The sequence below is a fragment of the Chiloscyllium plagiosum genome, unplaced genomic scaffold, assembly GCF_037043375.1.
Source record: "Chiloscyllium plagiosum isolate Xiang-an unplaced genomic scaffold, Cpla_swu_hap1 HiC_scaffold_8, whole genome shotgun sequence".
NCBI classification, from domain to species: domain Eukaryota; kingdom Metazoa; phylum Chordata; class Chondrichthyes; order Orectolobiformes; family Hemiscylliidae; genus Chiloscyllium; species Chiloscyllium plagiosum.
Window position 1 is genome coordinate 38,901,526 of NW_028270146.1, and position 19,506 is coordinate 38,921,031.

Consider the following 19,506-nt stretch of genomic DNA (forward strand, 5'->3'; position numbering starts at 1 on the left):
CTCCACTATTCAACATGATCATGGCTGAACAACCACTTCAATGCCTTTTCCCCACATTATTACCTGCATCTACCTTGTCTACCCCTTTAAGTGTTATAGAGTATAGTAGAAGAGCATCATAGAATCCCTATAATGCAGATAGAGGTCAATCAGCACATCGAGTCATCAAACCTCTGAAGAGCATCCCACCCAGGTCAGCAACCCCCCACCCCCACCCCGAATTCCCCGTAACCCCATATTTACCATGGCTAATCCACTTTGTTTGCATTTCCCTGCACACAATGGGGCAATTTAGTATGCCTAACCTGCGCATATTTCAGTTAGATTGGTAGTGATTATTTGAAACTCTTGAGAGTACAGGCCTAGTTTTCCTTATTTTTTTCACAGAACAATCCTGCCATCCTGGGATTAAGTTTAATGAATCTTAATTGCATCCTTTCTATGATAATAACATCCTTCCTAATGTAAAGGGAGCAAAACCACTTACAATATTCCAAATGAATCGGCAAAACAATTCAAGGTAGGAGTGAAAGGAACAGGGTGGTCATTATGGGGGACTTCAGCTTCCCCAACATTGACTGGAAATACTATAACTCTAGTACATTGGATGGATCAGTTTTTGTCCAATATGCACAGGAGGGTTTCCTGACACAGTATGTCGAAAGGCCGACAAGAGGGGAGGCCACACTGGATCTGGGACTTGGTAATGAATCAGACAAGGTGTTCAATTTAGTGGTAGGTGAGTACTTTGGAGAAAGTAACCATCGTTCGGTTACATTTAGCTTAACGATGGAAAAGGATAGGTGCATGTCACGTGGCAAGAGTTATCGATGGGAGAAGGGCAATTATAATGCAATTAGGCAAGACTTAGGATGCATAGAATGGGGCAGCAAAATGCAGGGGATGGGTCAATCGAAATGTGGAGATGGTTTAAGGAACAGATGTTGTGTGTCCTTAATAGGTATGTCCCTGTCAGGCAGGGAGGAAATGATAAGGTAAGGGAACCAGGGTTTACTACAGAAATTGCATCTCTTGTTAAGTGGAAGAAGGAGGCTTATGTGACGATGAGACAAAATAGTTCAGATGAGGCAAGGGAGAGTTACAGATTAGCTAGGAAGGATTTAAAGAGAGAGTTAAGATATTAGATTAGAAAGGATCGAATTTAGTTACAAACGCAGTGTTTTCAATTCTAGAAGGAGTGAAAGTAGACAAGTCCCCTGGGCAGGATGGGATTTATCCGAGGATTCTCTGGGAGGCTAGGGAGGAGATAGCAGAGCTTTTGGCTTTAATCTGAGTGGTCATTGTCTACAGGTTTAGTACCACAGGACTGGAGGATTGCAAATGTTGTGCCCCTGTTCAAGAAGGGCAGTAGAGATGACCCAAGTAATTATAGACCAGTGAACCTTACGTATTTTGTAGGATAAGTTTTGGAAAGGATTATAAGAAATAGGATGTATTAAGACCTAGCAAGCAACAATTTGATTGCAGATAGCCCACGTGGTTTCGTCAAGGGCAGGTCATGTCTCACAAACCTCATTGAGTTTTTTGAGAAGATGACCACGCATGTGGATGAGGGTAAGGCAGTTGATGTGATGTACATGGACTTCAGTAAAGTCTTTGATAAGGTTCCACATGGTAGGCTGTTGGAGAAAATGCTGAGGCATGGGATTGAGAGTGATTTAACAGTTTGGATTAGAAACTGGCTTTCTGAAAGAAGGCAGCGAGTGATGGTTGATGGAAAATATTCAGCCTGGAGTCTGGTTACTAGTGGTGTGCCACAAGGATCTGTTTTGGGACCACTACTGTTTGTCATTTTTATAAATGACTTGGACACAGGCACAGGTGGATGGGTTAGTAAGTTTGCACATAACACTAAAGTCAGTGGAGTAGTGGACATTGTAGAAGAATGTTGCAGGTTGCAGGGGGACTTGGATAAACTGCAGAATTGGGCTGAGATGACAAATGGAGTTCAATGCAGATAAATGTGAGGTGATTCACTTTGGGAAGAATAACAGGAAGGCAGAATACTGGGTCATTGGAAAGATCTGGGTCTTGGTAGTGTGGATGTGCAGAGGGATCTTGGAGTCTGCGTACAGAGATGCTTGCAAGTTGCCTCTCAGGTTGATAGTGCTGTTAAGAAGGCATACGGTATGTTAGGTATTTTTGGTAGTGGGATTGAGTTCCGGAGCCATAATGACATGTTGCAACTATACAAAATGCTAGTGTGGCCGCACTTGGAAGATTGTATACAGTTCTGGTCACCCCATTACAGGAAGGATGTGGAAACATTGGAAAAGGTGCAGAGAAGATCTACCAGGATGTTGCCTGGTCTGGAGGGAGGCTCTTATGAGGAAAGGCTGAGAGACTTGGGTCTGTTCTCATTGGAAAGAAGAAGGCTAAGAGGTGATTTGATAGAGACATACAAGATGATCAGAGGATTAGATAGGGTGGACAGTGAAAGTCTTTTTCCTAGGATGATGACGTCACCTTGTACAAGGGGGCATAGCTACAAATTGAGTGGTGATAGATTTAAAACCGATGTCAGAGGCAGGGTCTTTACTCAGAGAGTGGTTAGGGCATGGAATGCCCTGCCTGCCAATGTAGTTAACCCAGCCACATTAGGGAGATGGGCTTAGTGTAGGAGGATGAGTTTAGATTAGTTCACAGGTTGGCACAACATCGAGGGCCGAAGGTCCTGTTCTGCGCTGTATTCTATGTTCTCTGTTCTAAATGTGATCTAATAAAGCTATTGTATCATTGAAGGAAGATTTTGCTAATCATGTATGCAAATCCTCTTGTGATATAGGCTAACATGCCATTAATCTTCATTTTGCTTACTGAGCTTGCATGTTAGTCTTCAATGAATTATTGACAAGGACACGTGTCCCTTTGTAAATCTACACTTTCTAGTCTCTTACCACCCTGTAGATGAATCTAATGTAGGCCATCAAAGCTAAACTTAAATCTGTCTACCCTAACAACTAGTTATTGCACTTTCAACATGATCATTAGATGACTTTTTGAGAAGAATATATCATCAATGGTTAAATAAAAATGTGAAGGAACGTATAAACTTGAAAGAAACATTCAGCAAATCTACATAGATTTGTGGTAGATTGGTCAGATTTTAAGAAGCAAAGTATAAACTAAATAAAGAGGAAAAAGTTAGAATATGAGAGAAAGCTAGTTAATAATATAAAAGGAGATAGTAACAGTTTCAACAAGTATTTAAACAAGACAAAAAAAATAACTACACCTCCTGTTGATCCTCTGGAGAGTGAATCTGGGAAATGGTAATAGATAACAATGAAATGACAGAGGTGTTGAACAATTATTTTGGGCTAAATTTAGTACTCTGCACAAAGTGTGGTGGTGGGTAACTGCCACTCCACTCCAACTGGCAAGAAGGACCATCAGATCACACTCCAAACAGTCACTTAAGAGCAAACTGGGGGCTTGTCAGGCTATTAGATGCCTCAGCATTACGTCCTACCCTGCCAGAGGCTCAGTTAGTTGGACTTAGAGACAATGTCAGAAGCAAGCTTTATACAGAAAAGAACATTTAAGCTGTACCTTTGAAACTACAACTGAATTATACTGTGTCTGAGAAGTTGGGAAGTCAGTGAGAACTTGAGAGCAATTAGATAGCTCTAAGTTGATGGAACTGATGAAGCAAACAAGGAATTAGTAGGCAGTTTAGTGTTGGAGTCAGGACTCCAGAAATGTCCCAAGAACTGTGTCATTAAGAGTTCAGTGTAGCTGAGTGAGGATGAAAAAGCCCACAACTAATACTTGTTAGTAATATGTTTTGATTCCATCTGTTTGATGTGTTTTCTGGGATGTTCAACCAATGTTATCAATATTTGCTTCATGTTATATTTGTCATGTTAGAATATAAGTCACATCTATACTAACACAGTACAAATCTTTTTTGTCAATCTTTGCGTGTTTATTTAAGTCATATTTATAGTAAACTTATTATTCTTTGATAAAAGAAATCTGGCTGAATTCTTTCTAATACTAAACAAGATACAGTCTAAAATCTATATAAGTATCTATAGCAGCACCCTGATTTAAAATTTTAATTTATGGAGACGATGGAGGAGTGGGACTAGAAAGGAACAGATACACACCCCAATGTTGAAGGTAAAACTTCCCAAAGATATTTGAAAATTAAGCAGTGGGAGGGAGGAATTTAAAACAATCACCAACAGAGAAAATGTAGTGGGAAAACAATTAGAGCTAAATAATGACGTCTTTAGGAGCGGGCCTGCATTCCAGAATCCTAAAAGAAATGGCTTCAGAGATAGTAATGTGAATATTATAATCTTCCAAAATTTCTTAGATTCTGTTAGGTCCATGCAGAGTGCAAAATAGCTTGTAAAACATTTATTCAAGAATGGAGAGACAGTCAGTAGAAAACTCTAAGCCGGTAAGGCTAAAGTCTGTCACAGGGACATTGTGAGAATCCATTATTAAGGAGGTGATACTTAAAACATCATAATATGATCAGGCAGAGTCATCATGGCTTTGTAAAAAGAAAATTGTTGTTACAAGCATATTAAGAACTCTTTGAGGAAGTAATGAGAAAGGTGGATGCAGAGAAACAAATAGATTTGGATTTTCAAAAGACGTTTGATAGATGCCACATCAAAAGTTGCTGCACAGAATATGAGCTGATGCAAGAGTTCACAATAGCATGGATAAAGAATTGGTTAGCTAACAGGAAGCAATGATTAAGTGTAATTGGGTCTATTTTTGCTTTGGTAAGCTGTTACTAGTGGAATGCCAGAGGGATCAATGGCAGGGCCTCAATCTATTCCTAAAAAATTTATAATCTACGTCAATATCTTGTATGAAGGGATTAAATGTATGGTTGCTAATTTTGGTGGTGGCACAAAAATAGATAGGAAAGTAAGTTTTGAAAAGGGGTCAATGTGCATGCAAAGTGATACAGACAGGTTAAGTGACTAGGCAAAATTTTAACAGATTGATTAGATGTGGGAGAAAGTGAACTCATTCACTTTAGCAGGAAGATTAGATAAGTAGTACATTAATTAAATAAAGAGATACTATAAATTCAATGTTACAGTGGGATAGGTGTCCTGGTACACGATCTCATACCCAGGCTCAATCTCGTGAACCATTGCTTGACTGCCTCCATTACCAATATATTTTTGCATAGATACCAAAACTATTCATAGTATTCTAGATGTGGTCTAATTAGTACCTCATATAGCTTTATCATGACTTCCCTATTTTTATATTCAATTTCCTTTGAAATAAAATACCAACGTTCAATTTGCTGAACTTGTAAGCTAGTCATTTTGCCATTTATGCACATGTATCTTTAAATCCTTCTGTGCTGCAGTTTTCTGCAGTTTTGTGTACTAAAATAATATTTACTTCTCTATTCTTGCATAACCTCATTTTTTTCACATTATATTCCATCTAATATATATGAAAAAATAGTGTTGGTCCTATAGAAAATGAGTGTGGGGAATTGGTAATAGAGGATAAAGAGACGGCAGATGAATTGAACAGATACTGTGTCAGTCTTCACTAAAGAAGGTGTAAGTAACATCCTGAAAGTCATTATAAATCAGAAATTGAAAGGGAGGGAGAAACTCAGGAAAATTAAAATTGTATCACTGAGTAAATTGTTGGAAATATGAGGTGACACATCCCTGGACCCTGACTGACTGATTGAATCTGAGGTTCTTGAAAGAAGTAACTAATAAGATAGTTGATGCTTTGGTTTTAAGTTTTAAAAACTGATAAAATAGGGGTAAGGTTCCTTTAAATTGGAAAATAGCTCATGTAACTCCTTTATTTAATTAGGGGGGGAGGCAGAAAGCAGGGAGGTACAGGCCAGATAGCATAAAACATCTATCATAGGGAATATATTAATAGCTATTATAACAGGACACTTGGATAAGTTCAATGTAATCAGCTGGGACCAACATAGTTTTGTAGAAGTAGTAGTGTTTAATTTAGTCAAATCCTTTAAAGAAGTAACTTATGCTAAAGGTAAAGGGGAACCAGCGAATGTACTGTACTTAGATTATCAGAAGGCATTTGATAAGGTGCCACATCAAAAGTTATTGCAGAAAATAAAATTAATGTTGTAGAGGGCAAATATTGGCTTGGGTAAAAGATTGGCCAGCTATCACAAAGCAAAAAGTAGGAATAAATGGATCTTTGTTCAGACTGGAAGAATATAACAAGTGGTATGCCATGGGTCAGTGCTGGGGGTTTAATTGTTTACAATTTATATAATGATTTGGATGAAGGGACAGAAGGCATGATAGCTAAATCTGATGATGACACAATGATAGATTGGAAAGTACTGGTAATTCTTCTATAACATAATGGTTGCGTTCATGTGCAACACTGTATTATAGAAAAATTGCACTTTAGAAACAGTACTTAACTTGTTGGTGATGTGACCGCATTACTGCCAATACATGTTTTAAAATTTTGCGCTACTGAATCAGTGCCCCAATTCGTCAATCACATTACAGTGAATTTGTTAATTAAAATCCACGTTATAGCGGAATGACCTGTTTGTTGTGATGGGGATATTAGGAGCCTACAAAGGGATAGAGATGGAATATGTGAATGGGCAAAGATCTGGCAAATGGAGCATACTGTGGGAAAGTATGAAATTGTGCATTTTGACAGAGAATACAAAAAATCTTAATAGTGAAATGTTGAAGAGCTTGAGATAGAGAGATACCTGGGTGTCCTTGTGCATGAATCATAGAAGGTTAATGCGCAGGTACAGCAAGTAATCAGGAAAGCAAATCAGCAACATGGTGGCTCAGTGGTTAGCTATGCTACTTCACAGTGGCAGGGATCTGGGTTCGATTCCAACCTCGGGCGACTGGCTGTGTGGAGTTTGCACATTCTCCCTGGACTTGGGCCAGATGGCCTGTTTCCACACTATATGGATCCTATGATTCAAATAGAATGTTATGTTTTATTGGGAGGGGAATTCAATGCACAGGTAGAGAAGTTATGCTTCAGTTATACAACACATTGTTGCAATTGCATCATGGCATACTGTGTGCATAACTGATCACCATACTTACAGTAGAATGTAAATGCATTTGGAAGCATTTCTGGAAATATTTACTGCTAATTCAACGAGAGCTGAGGTATAAAATCAGATCAGTCATGATCTTATTGAATGGAGCAGACTCGAAGGACCAAATGGCCTACTCTTGATCTCTGTTTCTACATTCATATGTTCATATCTGCAAAGTTTTTACTCACTCACCCAACCTGTACATAATCTTCTGTAGACTCTTTGTGTCATCCTCACCACTTTCCCTTCCACATAGTTTTGAGTCATCCTCAAATTGGTGACATTATATTCACTCCTGTCATCCAGGTTATTAACATATGTTATAAATAATTATGGAACCATACGTGGTACTTCAGTTCTTACAAGTTACTATCCTGAAAATGTCCTTCTTATCCCCACTCTATTTCTATGACACAGAAATGTACAAAAATGGAGCGGGAATAGGTCATTCAATATCTATTGTCCAATTCAGTACCCTATTCATGCTTTTGCCCCATATCTTTTGATCCCTTCAGCCTTAGGAACTATATCTAACTCTTTCTTGGAAACATTGAGTGTTATAGTCTCAATCGCTCCCTATAGCAGAAAATTCCACAACCCTGTGGGTGAAGATATTTCTCCTCATCTCAGTCCCAAATGGCCTACCCAATGTCCTTAACTGTGTACCCTAGTTCTGCACTCCCAGTTATCAGGAACATCCTTCCTGCATTTACCCTGTCTGTTAGTTAGCCAATCCTCAATCTATGCAAAAGTTCTGCTCCTAACCTCATGGTCTGCTGTCTTCAGTAGTCCTAATTTGCTATCTTATTGACTGCCCTCTGGAAATCCAAATATATTCATCTACTTGTTTCCCCTTTATCTGCTTGCTTATTACCTCCTTAAATAATTCTGATAAATTTATCTGGCAAGATTTCCTGTCCATGAAGCTTTGCCGACTCTAAATGTATTTCTAAATGCTCTGCTTTTACATTCTTTATAATAGCATTTTTCCCAATGACAGGTGTTAAACTAAGTGGCCGAAAGTTACCTGTTCTTTGTTTCTGTTGAATAAAGATGTTACATTGGCAGTTTTCCAATCCTCTGGGAATTTTCCAGAATCTTGGGATACTATATTTCTAGTTACATAGGATACTTTTTCTTTCAATTTGATGTTATCCTTAATTTCTTTGGCTAACCATGGTGAACCTTTATTTAGAATTCTTCTTCATTGAGATATATCTGTTGTGAGCAATGAAGGATGTTTTAAATGTCTACCTGTTATTCATTAACCTTCCTTTCTGCTAAACTTGTTTTCCAGTCCACTCCGGCCAACTCTGCTCTAATTTCTAAGCTGTGTTTTTCACTCCCAAACTGAATGCTGATGTCTATGATGTTACGGTTATTGTTGCCAAGGGGATTTTTACTCAGCGGATCATTTATTAAATGTGCCTCATTACTCATTACCAGATCAAGAATATCCTAATGCTTGGTTAGATCAACAACATATTGCTCTAGGAAACTGTCCCAAATACGTTCTATGAATTATTTCTGGTGGCTACTTTCACTAATTTGATTTTCCCTATCTACATGCTGATTAAAGTCAGCCGTGATTAATGTGCTGCCTTTTAAAATGACCTAATTATCTTCTGTTTTATTGTCTGTCCAAATGAATAGGTACTGTTAGGGATTTTTGCATATTACCATTAGTGTCATCTTTCCTTTGCTATTCCTTACCTCCAGTCATGCAGATTCAATGTCTTCCAGCCCAAGATTGTTTCTTGCAACACTCCAACACCCTTTCCTTTCTTCTTCTCCTTTCAATAGTTCATTTACCGCTGAATACCTAGTTCCCAGCTTTGATCTCCTTGTAAACCAAGTCTCTGTAATGCCTATAAGATCATACCCATTGAGCTCTAATTGTGCCATTGATTAATTTATTTTTGTTCCTAACATGTGACATGAATACCATGTGACAAAATTCTGCTCTTAACCCCATGGTCTGTTGTCTTCATAGCTCTAATTTGCTATCTTATTGACTGCCCTCTGGAAATCCAAATATATTCATCTACTTGTTTCCCCTTTATCTGCTAGTGGAAGTTATTGGGTGTGATCTTGTAACCATTATTGAGATACCATTATGTTTAAGTGGAAACCACAGGGGAGAAATAACTTCCCAAACCATTCTAATTTTGAGTAGAATTTGTACCTTCATTATTGATTACAGCGAAAGGGGACATTATTGACCATCATATTTTTGTAAGGTTTCAGCTCCTGTAACAGTGTGGAGGGTGGTGTTGTCACTGCTGCAGCAACTCCATCATGAGGGTTTTGCACATTTTATGGAACAACCTCTAAATTGATTCAATATTCAACATTCAGAGTTGCCTCAAAGGGTACTTTGCTCTTGCATAGTTTTGTACAAGCATTGCAAAGGAATAGCATGATTAAAAGAGATGCTGTATTCTTAATTAATCTATTTCAACAGAGTAATACAGGCAATTTTGTGAAAATTATTTTCTTAGTTTGATGCAAAATATGTATTTATTTGCTTCATAGTTATAAAGGAAAAGCAATGTATTGTACTTTGAAGCATTTTTATATGAAATGCATTATAAAAACATTTTAATCGCAAAATATTTTATGTTCATCTAGTGACTTGTAAGCTGAAATCTCTAAATCTATTTTCAAACTTTTCTGCTAATTCTTGCTCATTCCCTCCTTTTTCTGTGTGTCTTGCTATCTCTGAAGGCAGGGAATAGTCAGGTAAGCACAACACTTATGCATTTAGCTATCGTAAAACACAGCAAGACAACAAATGTATCAAATAATGAATTTAATTATTCTTTCACTGATATCTGAAACATTCAAACCATTATTCTTTAGTATATTTTAACCTTCTGAAAGGTGAGAGGCATATTATGTATCAAAGGAAATATATATTGTTGATAATTAAAGCACAGCATGATCAAAATACTTAGTAATTCCAGTATAATGTGGAGAGAGAGAAAAAGTTATCATTGTAGGATCAAACTGATGAAAGGTCGAAAACTAACTGATGCGTTTCACTCTCCACAGATGCTGCCAGACCCACTGAGTATTCCCAGCATTTTCTGACTTTTGTTTGTAAATTTCTAGGAACTCTTGTACTTTGTTTTTCATATTGCTTTATAGATGCTATTTACATTTTATGATTTCAGGTGCCCTCTATGTTCCTATCCAAACTTTGCAATATGTTTTACAACAGGAAGTTCCCTATTTGATTTTCACCTTGGCTATAACTTCTCCGTTTCTCGGTGAAGCAGCCTCTGCATATTATCATCCATCAAAACAGGCTGTGAAGGTTAGCTAGAATTATCTCTGGGAAGTATTCATAAAAGGACTGTTTTGAATGTAATCTTGTTTCATGGGAAGATCTTGCATTAGCTGTCTTAATGTAAGCTAGTAGTAATGCTTGTTTTCAGCATTAGCTTCAGAGCAATCAGTCAGTTCTGACACTATCATCATAATGAACATTGCACACTGGCTTGCCCACAAAGTATCTGAAGGTATATGTTTATGTCTAGTAAGCAACATAGCTCAGTCTGAAAATAATGGGACTGACAATATTTATTGTGTTGGAAACTTTCTTTCCAGTACCTGAGCTGAATTTGAACCAAATCCCTGGCTTAAGGGTATCTGATCCATTTGCTTTAACCATGCTCGTCAACCTGTTATACTTTTAGTTCCTCCAATCTTCTATCCATGCAGGCAGTTGTAAGCAAATATTATCTTGCTACTAAGTTCATCTTTACCTCTCTTACAACATGCAAAATGAATATTTTAACAACATAAATTGATTAATTAAAGATAGTAAATTTGTAGAAATTGTGCTTGCCCACTTTTACTGTAAACTAGCTAATTAATTTGCAAATAGAAAGGCCAGCAGAAAAAAGACGATAGAAGAAGATTTTGAGAAGTAGGAAGATCTGCCCCAGTACTATCTTAGTTTGACTGGGTCAGAAGTACTTTCACTTCAGGCTCTGAATGTAAAACCAACTCCAGTACAAGGAAATGGTGCATTGTTGTAGGTGCTGGCTTTCAGTTAATAAAATTATACCAACAGCCTCATTTGCCTATTGAAGTGGATTTAAAAGCTACAAAACATTTTCAAGTAAGAACAATGTGTTCCCCTGGAACCCTATCAACTCTCATCCCACAGTCAGCAATACAAAAGTAGATGAAGTATGTTGCTGTTTGTGGGGGTGTGTTTGCTCAAATTAATTTTCGCAAATTCCCTGCCTGTGAAATACTTCAGAATTTTCTGAGGATATAAAATACATTATTTAAGTCCAAAATGTTTTATTTTTTTGATGAGAATGTACACTAATGACATTTATATATCTAAGTACAATTGTAAGAATATATAATTGTTATTTCTAGACAGTGGTCTTTGATGCTATTAATAGCTGTACTTTTGAATTTCAGTAATTGTCCTATCATCCTGCCAGGTTCACACAATCATTTCCTTGGTTGACTGCAGTTCTTGGTTTTAAAGCTTAAGCTTTGCAAATTAATCTGTTTTCATTGTTCTTTGTCTGATAGGCCCAGGTATATTTATCAACATTTTTAATCATGAAGTCCCAAGCCTGAGTCCTCTGCCACTGACAATTATCTCTTCATGAAGGATACATGCTTTTCTGCAGTTTAATCCTCTTGATTTGAATTTGTTAAAACAAAATAAGAAATAATTTGATTTTTCATATATAATAATAGTGAATTATTATGAAAAAAATAATTATGAAAATGTAACTATCCTATAAAGTTCTAATTTGCTTAAATGTGATATGTCTGGGTTTCAGTTTTTTGCCACTGCCAACACTGCAATGGGTCAAATACTTTGCTCAAGATAAGTATTTTCTGTCAAAGAAGAGCAAATTTAAATAATGTCAATTTACCACTGAATGCAGTCGAATGAATTGTTGACTTTAAATTGGAAGGCTTTGATGTGGAAAATGAAATTGGATCTGTTTGTCAATGACTGAACACAATTATTACTTTAAATTTGCCTCTTTCAAATCTAATACTTTTGATGTGGGCAACATGCCAAAAATACCTAGTGCATTGCTACATCAATGATGGAACATGTACTGTTGTTATAAAGGGATCATGACATTAAATGGAATAAAAGTCTCACTCATGTCCTGCTATGCTAACCTCTTTCGACTGTGGAACAGCCATTGAAAAATAATTGATATTTACAATATAGAAGGAGGATACTTGACTCGTAAATAATTTTAGCACTCCCACTCCTTGGTGGTTATATGGGGCAGGTGACTCAATCATACATAGCAATTAAACACTACTACAGGGCTCTTCGTGATCTAGTGAGTAAAAGCACCATTAGGGTTATTACCAAGTATTTGAAATCGGAAATCTCATAATTGATAGCTAATCTGTGGTGAGGGTATTGCTGTAGGATGGTCAGATATGCTATAGTCCATCAGAATGACCATCAGTTAGAGAGGAAAATAATCAGTGCTTCACATGCTTGGTTGACATTAGTATCGTCTACTGAAATGCAAATGTTGATAAGATGTCAGTGAAAAATTAGATTGAACCAGACTTTCTTCTATGGCCAATAACATGTAACAATCGCTTTCTTTACTCGAGCCTGAAACTACCATTCATGAATCATAGTGTGAAGTGTTAATGATTTTGGGAGATAGATGAAGAACTGGAAACAGTATATTGTCTAACTGTTTCCAAAGAAGATACTTTTTGGGGCACACTCACCCTTAAGCCAAGCTTTTCCATCAGCAGGTAGTAAAAAATGAGGACTGCAGATGCTGGAGATCAGAGTCGAGAGTGTGGTGCTGGAAAAATGTAGCAGGTCAGGCAGCATCCGAGGAGCAGGAGAATTCTTGTTTCGGGCATAAGCCCTTTTTCAGGAATTCCTGATGCTATTCCTGACAAAGGGCTTATGCCTGAAATGTCGATTCTCCTGCTCCTGAGACTCTGCCTGACCTGCTGTGCTTTTCCATCAACAACCCACTTCCCTTACTTCAACAACTCTATGACATTGACTAGATGTAGACTTAATCAAACATGTAGAGGAAACGGACAGAATTAGATTACCTACCTTTGCTGCGGTCTTCATTACTTGTTTGTGACTTTTGGATAGTTGCCACCTTGCTTTCATTTTCAATAGGTTCCATATGCAATTTACAAGGTGGTTCAATGTTTGATTCTATAGGCAAAGCTACATTCAGTATTCCAATTCTACTGTAACAGAGTTAATCCTCAGCCAAAAAAACAGAAAGAACTGCCCATACTGGAAATCTGAAACAAAACCTGAAATTGCTGGAAAAACTCAGCAGGTCTGGCAGCATCTGTGGAGAGACGTCAGTGTTAATGTTTCAGGTCCAGTGAACCTTCTTCAGAACCCTTCTGCCAGACCTGAGATTTTCCAGCAATATCTGTTTTTGTGTTAGTTCTTAGCCCACTGGAATAGACCAACAGCTCAACATTCACATTTGTGGTCTCTATAGATTTATTTCTGAGTCAACTATTCTTTTCCATTATAATGATAACAAATAGAAAATCACATTTATAATGTACAGGTATACGGTTACTTTGAAGTTACTGTCCTGTCTGTTGGGTAATGACATAAGCAAAAACCTTGCATGTGGAATTTTTTCAGTGTTGCTACTATGTTTGAAATGGAATGACCTTCACTCAATTGGAATCTGGTTTGATTCCCTTGAAAGCAGTTCTGTTAAATTAATATGATTCATGGAGGGGGTAACAATCCACAAATCTGATTTCTCCAAGGCTGTGATGGCCTCCTTTTTAAAAAAAAATGTTTTCTCACCCATGCCTTAAAATTAAATGCAAAGAACTCTTTGGCTTTTCCTTTCAAAGATCGGGCTCTTCAACTAGTTGACTCTAACTTGATCTTCCCTGTTCTACTGTTGGAAGCAGAACTTTCATCCATCTCTGAAAATCCTTACCTATATACCTCTAGCTCACTCTCCACCTTCAATCAAGCTCCAAATCACCTACACGTGCTTACTGCTTCTCTTCTTCTCTGAAGTGCTTGTCATCTTTGTTTTATATTAAAGATACTGTATAAATACAGATTGTATAAGAAATCTATTGTTAAGGAGATTGCCTAATTGGTTAAAATAAGTTTATATATAGAGTATAGTGCATATAATGTAAAATGAGAAAATGGAGTTTAACTTTATTTTCCATATTAACAAATGTATCCAAAGTTGTATAAAAGTTTACAAATTATAATAACTATTGCTCTTGTCTTGATTGCTGCTGTCAAGAGGGTCAAGGTAATTATATTTTCCATGTAATTACATTGTGCATTTATAAAGATTCACACCCTCATGTCATAGGTAAATGTATAAAAATGATAAATACAAATGTATTCCAGCATGAATAAACAGGAGCAGAGAGTAAACTCTTATTATTTTTATATAATGCAAGCCTGCCTGACGTCTGTTTTCAGATAACTTTCTAATGATATCAGCGTTAATCATTTTAAATCGCACCATTTTAAAATAAATTAAGTTTTAATGAATTCTATACTTGACTAACTTTACTAGTAGAATTGTTATTAGTAGAATTGTTGACTGCTATGTCATTGTTCAAAGGTTATGTATTTTATAAAACATTGAAATTTAATTAGAAACTTTGGGCCAGATTTTCAGAGGGGCAATTTGCACAGATTGTGTCTTTGACTACACATTTTTTTTATGGAAGAAGGAAGCTTTGCATTTTGGAGTAGAGATTCCGTCAGGAGTCCCTCAGAAATTCAGAGCAATACAAAGAACAAAAGACCACACAGCACAGGTACAGGTCCTTCGGCCCAACAAGACTGCACCAACATATGATGCCTTTCTAAACCTTGTGTTTCTATGCGGTCTGTATATCTCTGTTCCCTGCCTATTCATATGTTTGTCCAGCTGCCTCTTAAATATTGCTATTGCATCTATCACCAAAACCTCTGGCAGCACATTCTAGGCACTTATCATTCTGTGTTTAAAAAAAAATTGCCTCGCACATCTCCTTTAAACTTGCCCCTTTTACCTTTAACCTTTCTACCCTGGGATCTGTTCTATCCGTGCCTTTCAAATTTATGAACTTCTATCAGATCAACCCATCTCTTTCGACGTTCAAGTGAAAACAATTCAAGTTTGTCCAATCTCTCCTCTTAACTAATATCGTCCAATCCAGGCAACATCCTGCTAAACAATTTCTGCACCCTCTTCAAAGCCTCCAGAGCCTTCTTGGTAGTGTGGTGACCAGGACTTTACACAATATTTCAAATGTGATCTAAATAAAATTCTATATAGCTGCAGTGAGTCCCTATTGTCAACTCTACAAAGGAATTGCCCAGGGAATTAAATTTTCCACTAGGCTATCCCTTTTATGCCTGGAATGCTCCAAACGTGTTTGTCTAAATTGAGACTTCAGTGGGTTCTGATGAAATTAATGTAATTACTCTAGAAAAGTTAGACTATTAAATACATAGTCTAACTCCCCTATGTAACTATTAAATCAGCTCCATATTTGCTACTCACATCCCACCTATACTTCCCCAAGATCCTTTAAACACCCCAGTCATGACCTGATCCCCACATAAACCCCCCCCCCCCCCCCCCCCCCCTCCACCTCCCCACCACCTCACACCATATCTACCCCTGGAATCCAACTCACTTGGCACCTTACTTACCTGACATGCTACTCCCTACACACTTGGCATCCTTCCCCTGGCACTCTTCACCACTTACACTCTAATTACCTGGCACCCTACCATTTAAACATTCAATGGATATGGGCACTGTTATGGACCAGGCCATACCCATCAAAACATCTCAAGAAAATAGCCCAGACCCTAATTTTGCTAGTTGTTTTAAGCAGGTATAATGCAAATATTCCAGGAGAGAATCAGCTGGTCAAACCACTTAGTTTTACAAGATTACCAAATGAACAGAAAGAACAGAAAACAGAATACCGAATACGTACCCTTTTCAAAAACCCAACAGATAATCTCTCTTACTGATGCTGTTCCAAAATATTGCAATAGTCCCTATAAAACACTCCTTGGCACAAAAGGTAAAATCAAACACAAGTTCTTACAGGATAGAAGTGAGAGAGAGAGAGAGAGAGAGGGAGAGTACCAGCCTGGATCTGGGTCTAGCAGCATTTATTTACACTATTGCTAAAAAAACCAAACTAGTGAAAAGCTAAACAGGGAGAACTGGCCACTCCCCTTTCATTGTACAACTATTTATTCTAATGTGAAAGCCTTCTGTCTGAGGTAGTATCTGTTAGCTATTGGAACTTGTGTTGTTTATGACCTCTCTGGAAAATAAAAGCCGAGGACTGGATAACCTTGTTCAAGGAGCAGCTTCATCACAGCACCACTGGCTGGGCTAACAATCATTGTCCATCCCTAGTTGTCCTTGAGAAGGTGGTGCTTCTTGAACAGCTGCAGTCCATTTGCTGTAGTTCGACCCCTAATGCCGCAGGGGAGAGAGAGAATTCTAGGTATTTGACCGAACAACAGTGAAAGAATAGAAATATATTTTCAAGTCAGGTTGGTGACTGGCTTGGAGAAGAACTTGTAGGTGATGGTGTTTCCATGTATCCGCTGCCCTTTTTCTTATGGATGGATAATTGTGGTAAGTTTGGAAGGTGCTATTGAAGGAGCTTTGGAGAATTTCTGCAGGGCATCTTAAAGGTAAAAACTGCCGCTACTGAGCATTTGTGGTGGAGGGGGTGAATGTGGTACCAATCAAGTGGGCTGCTTATGGATGGCATCATGTTTGTTGAGTAATGTTGGGCTGCATCCATCCAGGCAAGTTGACAATATTCCATCATACTGCTGACTTTGCCTTGTAGATGATGGACAAGCTTTGGGAAGTCAGGAGATGAGTTACTCACTCCAGGATTTCTAGCTTCTGACCTGCTCTTACTGCTAGAGTATATAAGTGGCTAGTCCAGTTCAGTTTCTGGTCAATGCTAGTCCTCAGAATGTTGGTATTGAGGGATTTGATGTTAGTAACTCAATCAAATGCCAAGTGGCAATGGTTAAATTCTTCCCTCTTGGAGATGGTCATTGGCTGGCATTTATTTGGTACGAATGTTACTTGCCACTTGTCGGCCCAAAACTGGATAATGCCCCAGTTGAAGTAACTCTACAGAGATCAGTATTCCATCATAAAGTCACCCTTTATTTACACATGGAGAGTCCTTGAAACTAATCCAGTTCCCTCAGAGCCAGCTCTCAGAATCAATGGTGGCTCAGTGGTTACCACTGCTGCCTCACAGCACCAGGGTCCCAGGTTCAATTCCTGAAGGTTAGGTGAATTGGCCATGCTAAATTGTCCGTAGTGTTAGGTGCATTAGTCAAAGGGAAATGGGACTGGATGGGTTACTCTTCTTATCTGTCAGCCAGGGCTCCCAATTGGACCAAATTATTAACCCCAATCAGGGAACTCATCCTATCAGATGCATCTAGCTGACTTTGTTATAATCACTACAACCCTCCCCTCTCTGAGTCTGTGGACATAGGCCAGTTCTTTTCTTTGTAACAGCTTCTGGGGTGTTTTAGCATCAGGTCAAATTCCTCCAACTCTGCCTCTGATACGGGCAGTGTGTAATGCATAGTGGCTTGCCTCTTGCACCCAAAACATCCCAGAAGAATTTAGAGTCCTACAGTCATACAGCATAGAAACAAATCATTCGGTCCAACTAGTCCATGTTCCCAAACCAAACTCATCCCATTTGCCTGTGTCTGGACCATATCCCTCCAAACTTTTCCTATTCATGAACTTATCCAAATGTCTTTTAAATGTTGTAACTGTATCTGCATCCACCACTTCCTCTGACAGTTCATTCCATAAATGAACCACTTTCTGTGTTTTAAAAAAAAGTTGCCCCCATCTCCTTTTTAAATCTTTCTCCTCTCGCCTTAAAAATATGCCCCTTAGTCTTGAATCCCCCTACCTCTTGCTATTCACCTTATCTACGTCTCTCATGATTTTATAAATCTCTAAGGTCATCCCTCAACCTTCTATGCTCCAGTGAAATAATGTTTCAGCCTATCTTTATAACTCAAATCTACCATTCATGGCAACATTCTGGTGAATCTTTTCTGAATTCTCTCATTTAACTAGACATTTATTTTTATTGGTTCTGATTTGGATGTTGCTAAGCAATTTAATTGTTTCAAGACAGATGTAGGTGGGCTTTCCAGGGTGTGCACACTCCTGGATACTGACCTATGAGTTCTTTTACTCAACTCCGGTCTAGTGGGACTCTTGCTGTCTTGAGTCCACACAGCAGCAACTACAATAGCTTGTGGCCCGGATCCTGAAGAAAATATTAATTGTTTAGCCAAAGCTTGGCTACATTATTTGTGATTTTGCTGCGGTCTGACCTCGAGTCCCTCTTTTCAGGCTATGTCCTGGGTGAGGATATGAAATTTCCTTCATTCAAGTGGTGAAGTGGTGTTCCCCAAGCTCAGTCATACTGGCAAGTGATTCCACTTCCATCAGAATACCCTGCAACTCATATGGTCCACTTGCCACATTTTCCAATAATAAAGCCAGTTGTAGTGCCTGTTTGAAGTCCAGTTGGGCTTCAGCTAGTAAGAGCTTTTGCGTAGCTACATCATTAATCCCACATACCAAATGGTCTTTCAGCATTTTATTAAAGGCCACCTGCCTCTGCTATCTTCTGGATCAGTGGTGCTGGAAGAGCACAGCAGTTCAGGCAGCATGGATGCTGCCTGAACTGCTGTGCTCTTCCAGCACCACTGATCCAGAATCTGGTTTCCAGCATCTGCAGTCATTGTTTTTACCTGTCTCTGCTAGTCATCTTAACCTAGTCAAAAATCCCAAAACCGACTCCCCTGGTTCTTGATTTGCTGAGTAAAACTGATAACATCTCAGAGTTAGAGGAGGCATGGAGTCATAACATTCCCTTAATTAGATCTGTCAATGCTTGGAAGATTTTAGTATTTGGTGCCTCAGGAAAAGTTAGGCTCCTAATAACCAAAAAGCTGCAGGTCCACAAGCTGTCAGGGGAATTACTCTTTGCTTTTCATCTGTTCCAATATCATTTGCTAGAAAAAAAAATAACATGTACTTTCCATGTTCTGGGCCCAGTCTTTGACTGCAGGATCGAACAATTCAAACCTGCCAAATAATGGCATGATGCCAGAAATGCTTACCCCAATTCAAAGACCACTGTTGTGAGTGAATTTCATCAGGACTATGCTTTTCTCTCATCACCACTGAAATAACCCCAGACAGTCTGGTTTCCCATCACCAAGTCACCCTTTATTTACACATGGAAGATACAGCTCCCTCAGAACCAGCTCTCAGAGTGACCAGGATAGCTGACGCTCCTGTTCTTATCTGTTAGCCAGGTCTCCC

The 19,506-nt window shown here is 38.3% G+C and overlaps 1 protein-coding gene across 2 annotated transcripts in view; it reads left to right on the forward strand.

The window, feature by feature from the left end:
- The window catches only part of LOC122553479 (echinoderm microtubule-associated protein-like 5), a 220,286-nt gene that overhangs the window by 154,931 nt on the left and 45,849 nt on the right, over nucleotides 1-19,506 (forward strand). The window contains exons 28-29 of one of the 2 annotated variants that reach the window (XM_043697282.2): nucleotides 9,818-9,832; nucleotides 14,383-14,391. The exons of the other annotated variant lie outside the window; for it this stretch is intronic. Coding sequence (XP_043553217.2) covers nucleotides 9,818-9,832; nucleotides 14,383-14,391 — 24 coding nt within the window. The remainder of the gene's footprint in view (nucleotides 1-9,817; nucleotides 9,833-14,382; nucleotides 14,392-19,506) is intronic. 2 annotated transcript variants of the gene reach the window in all.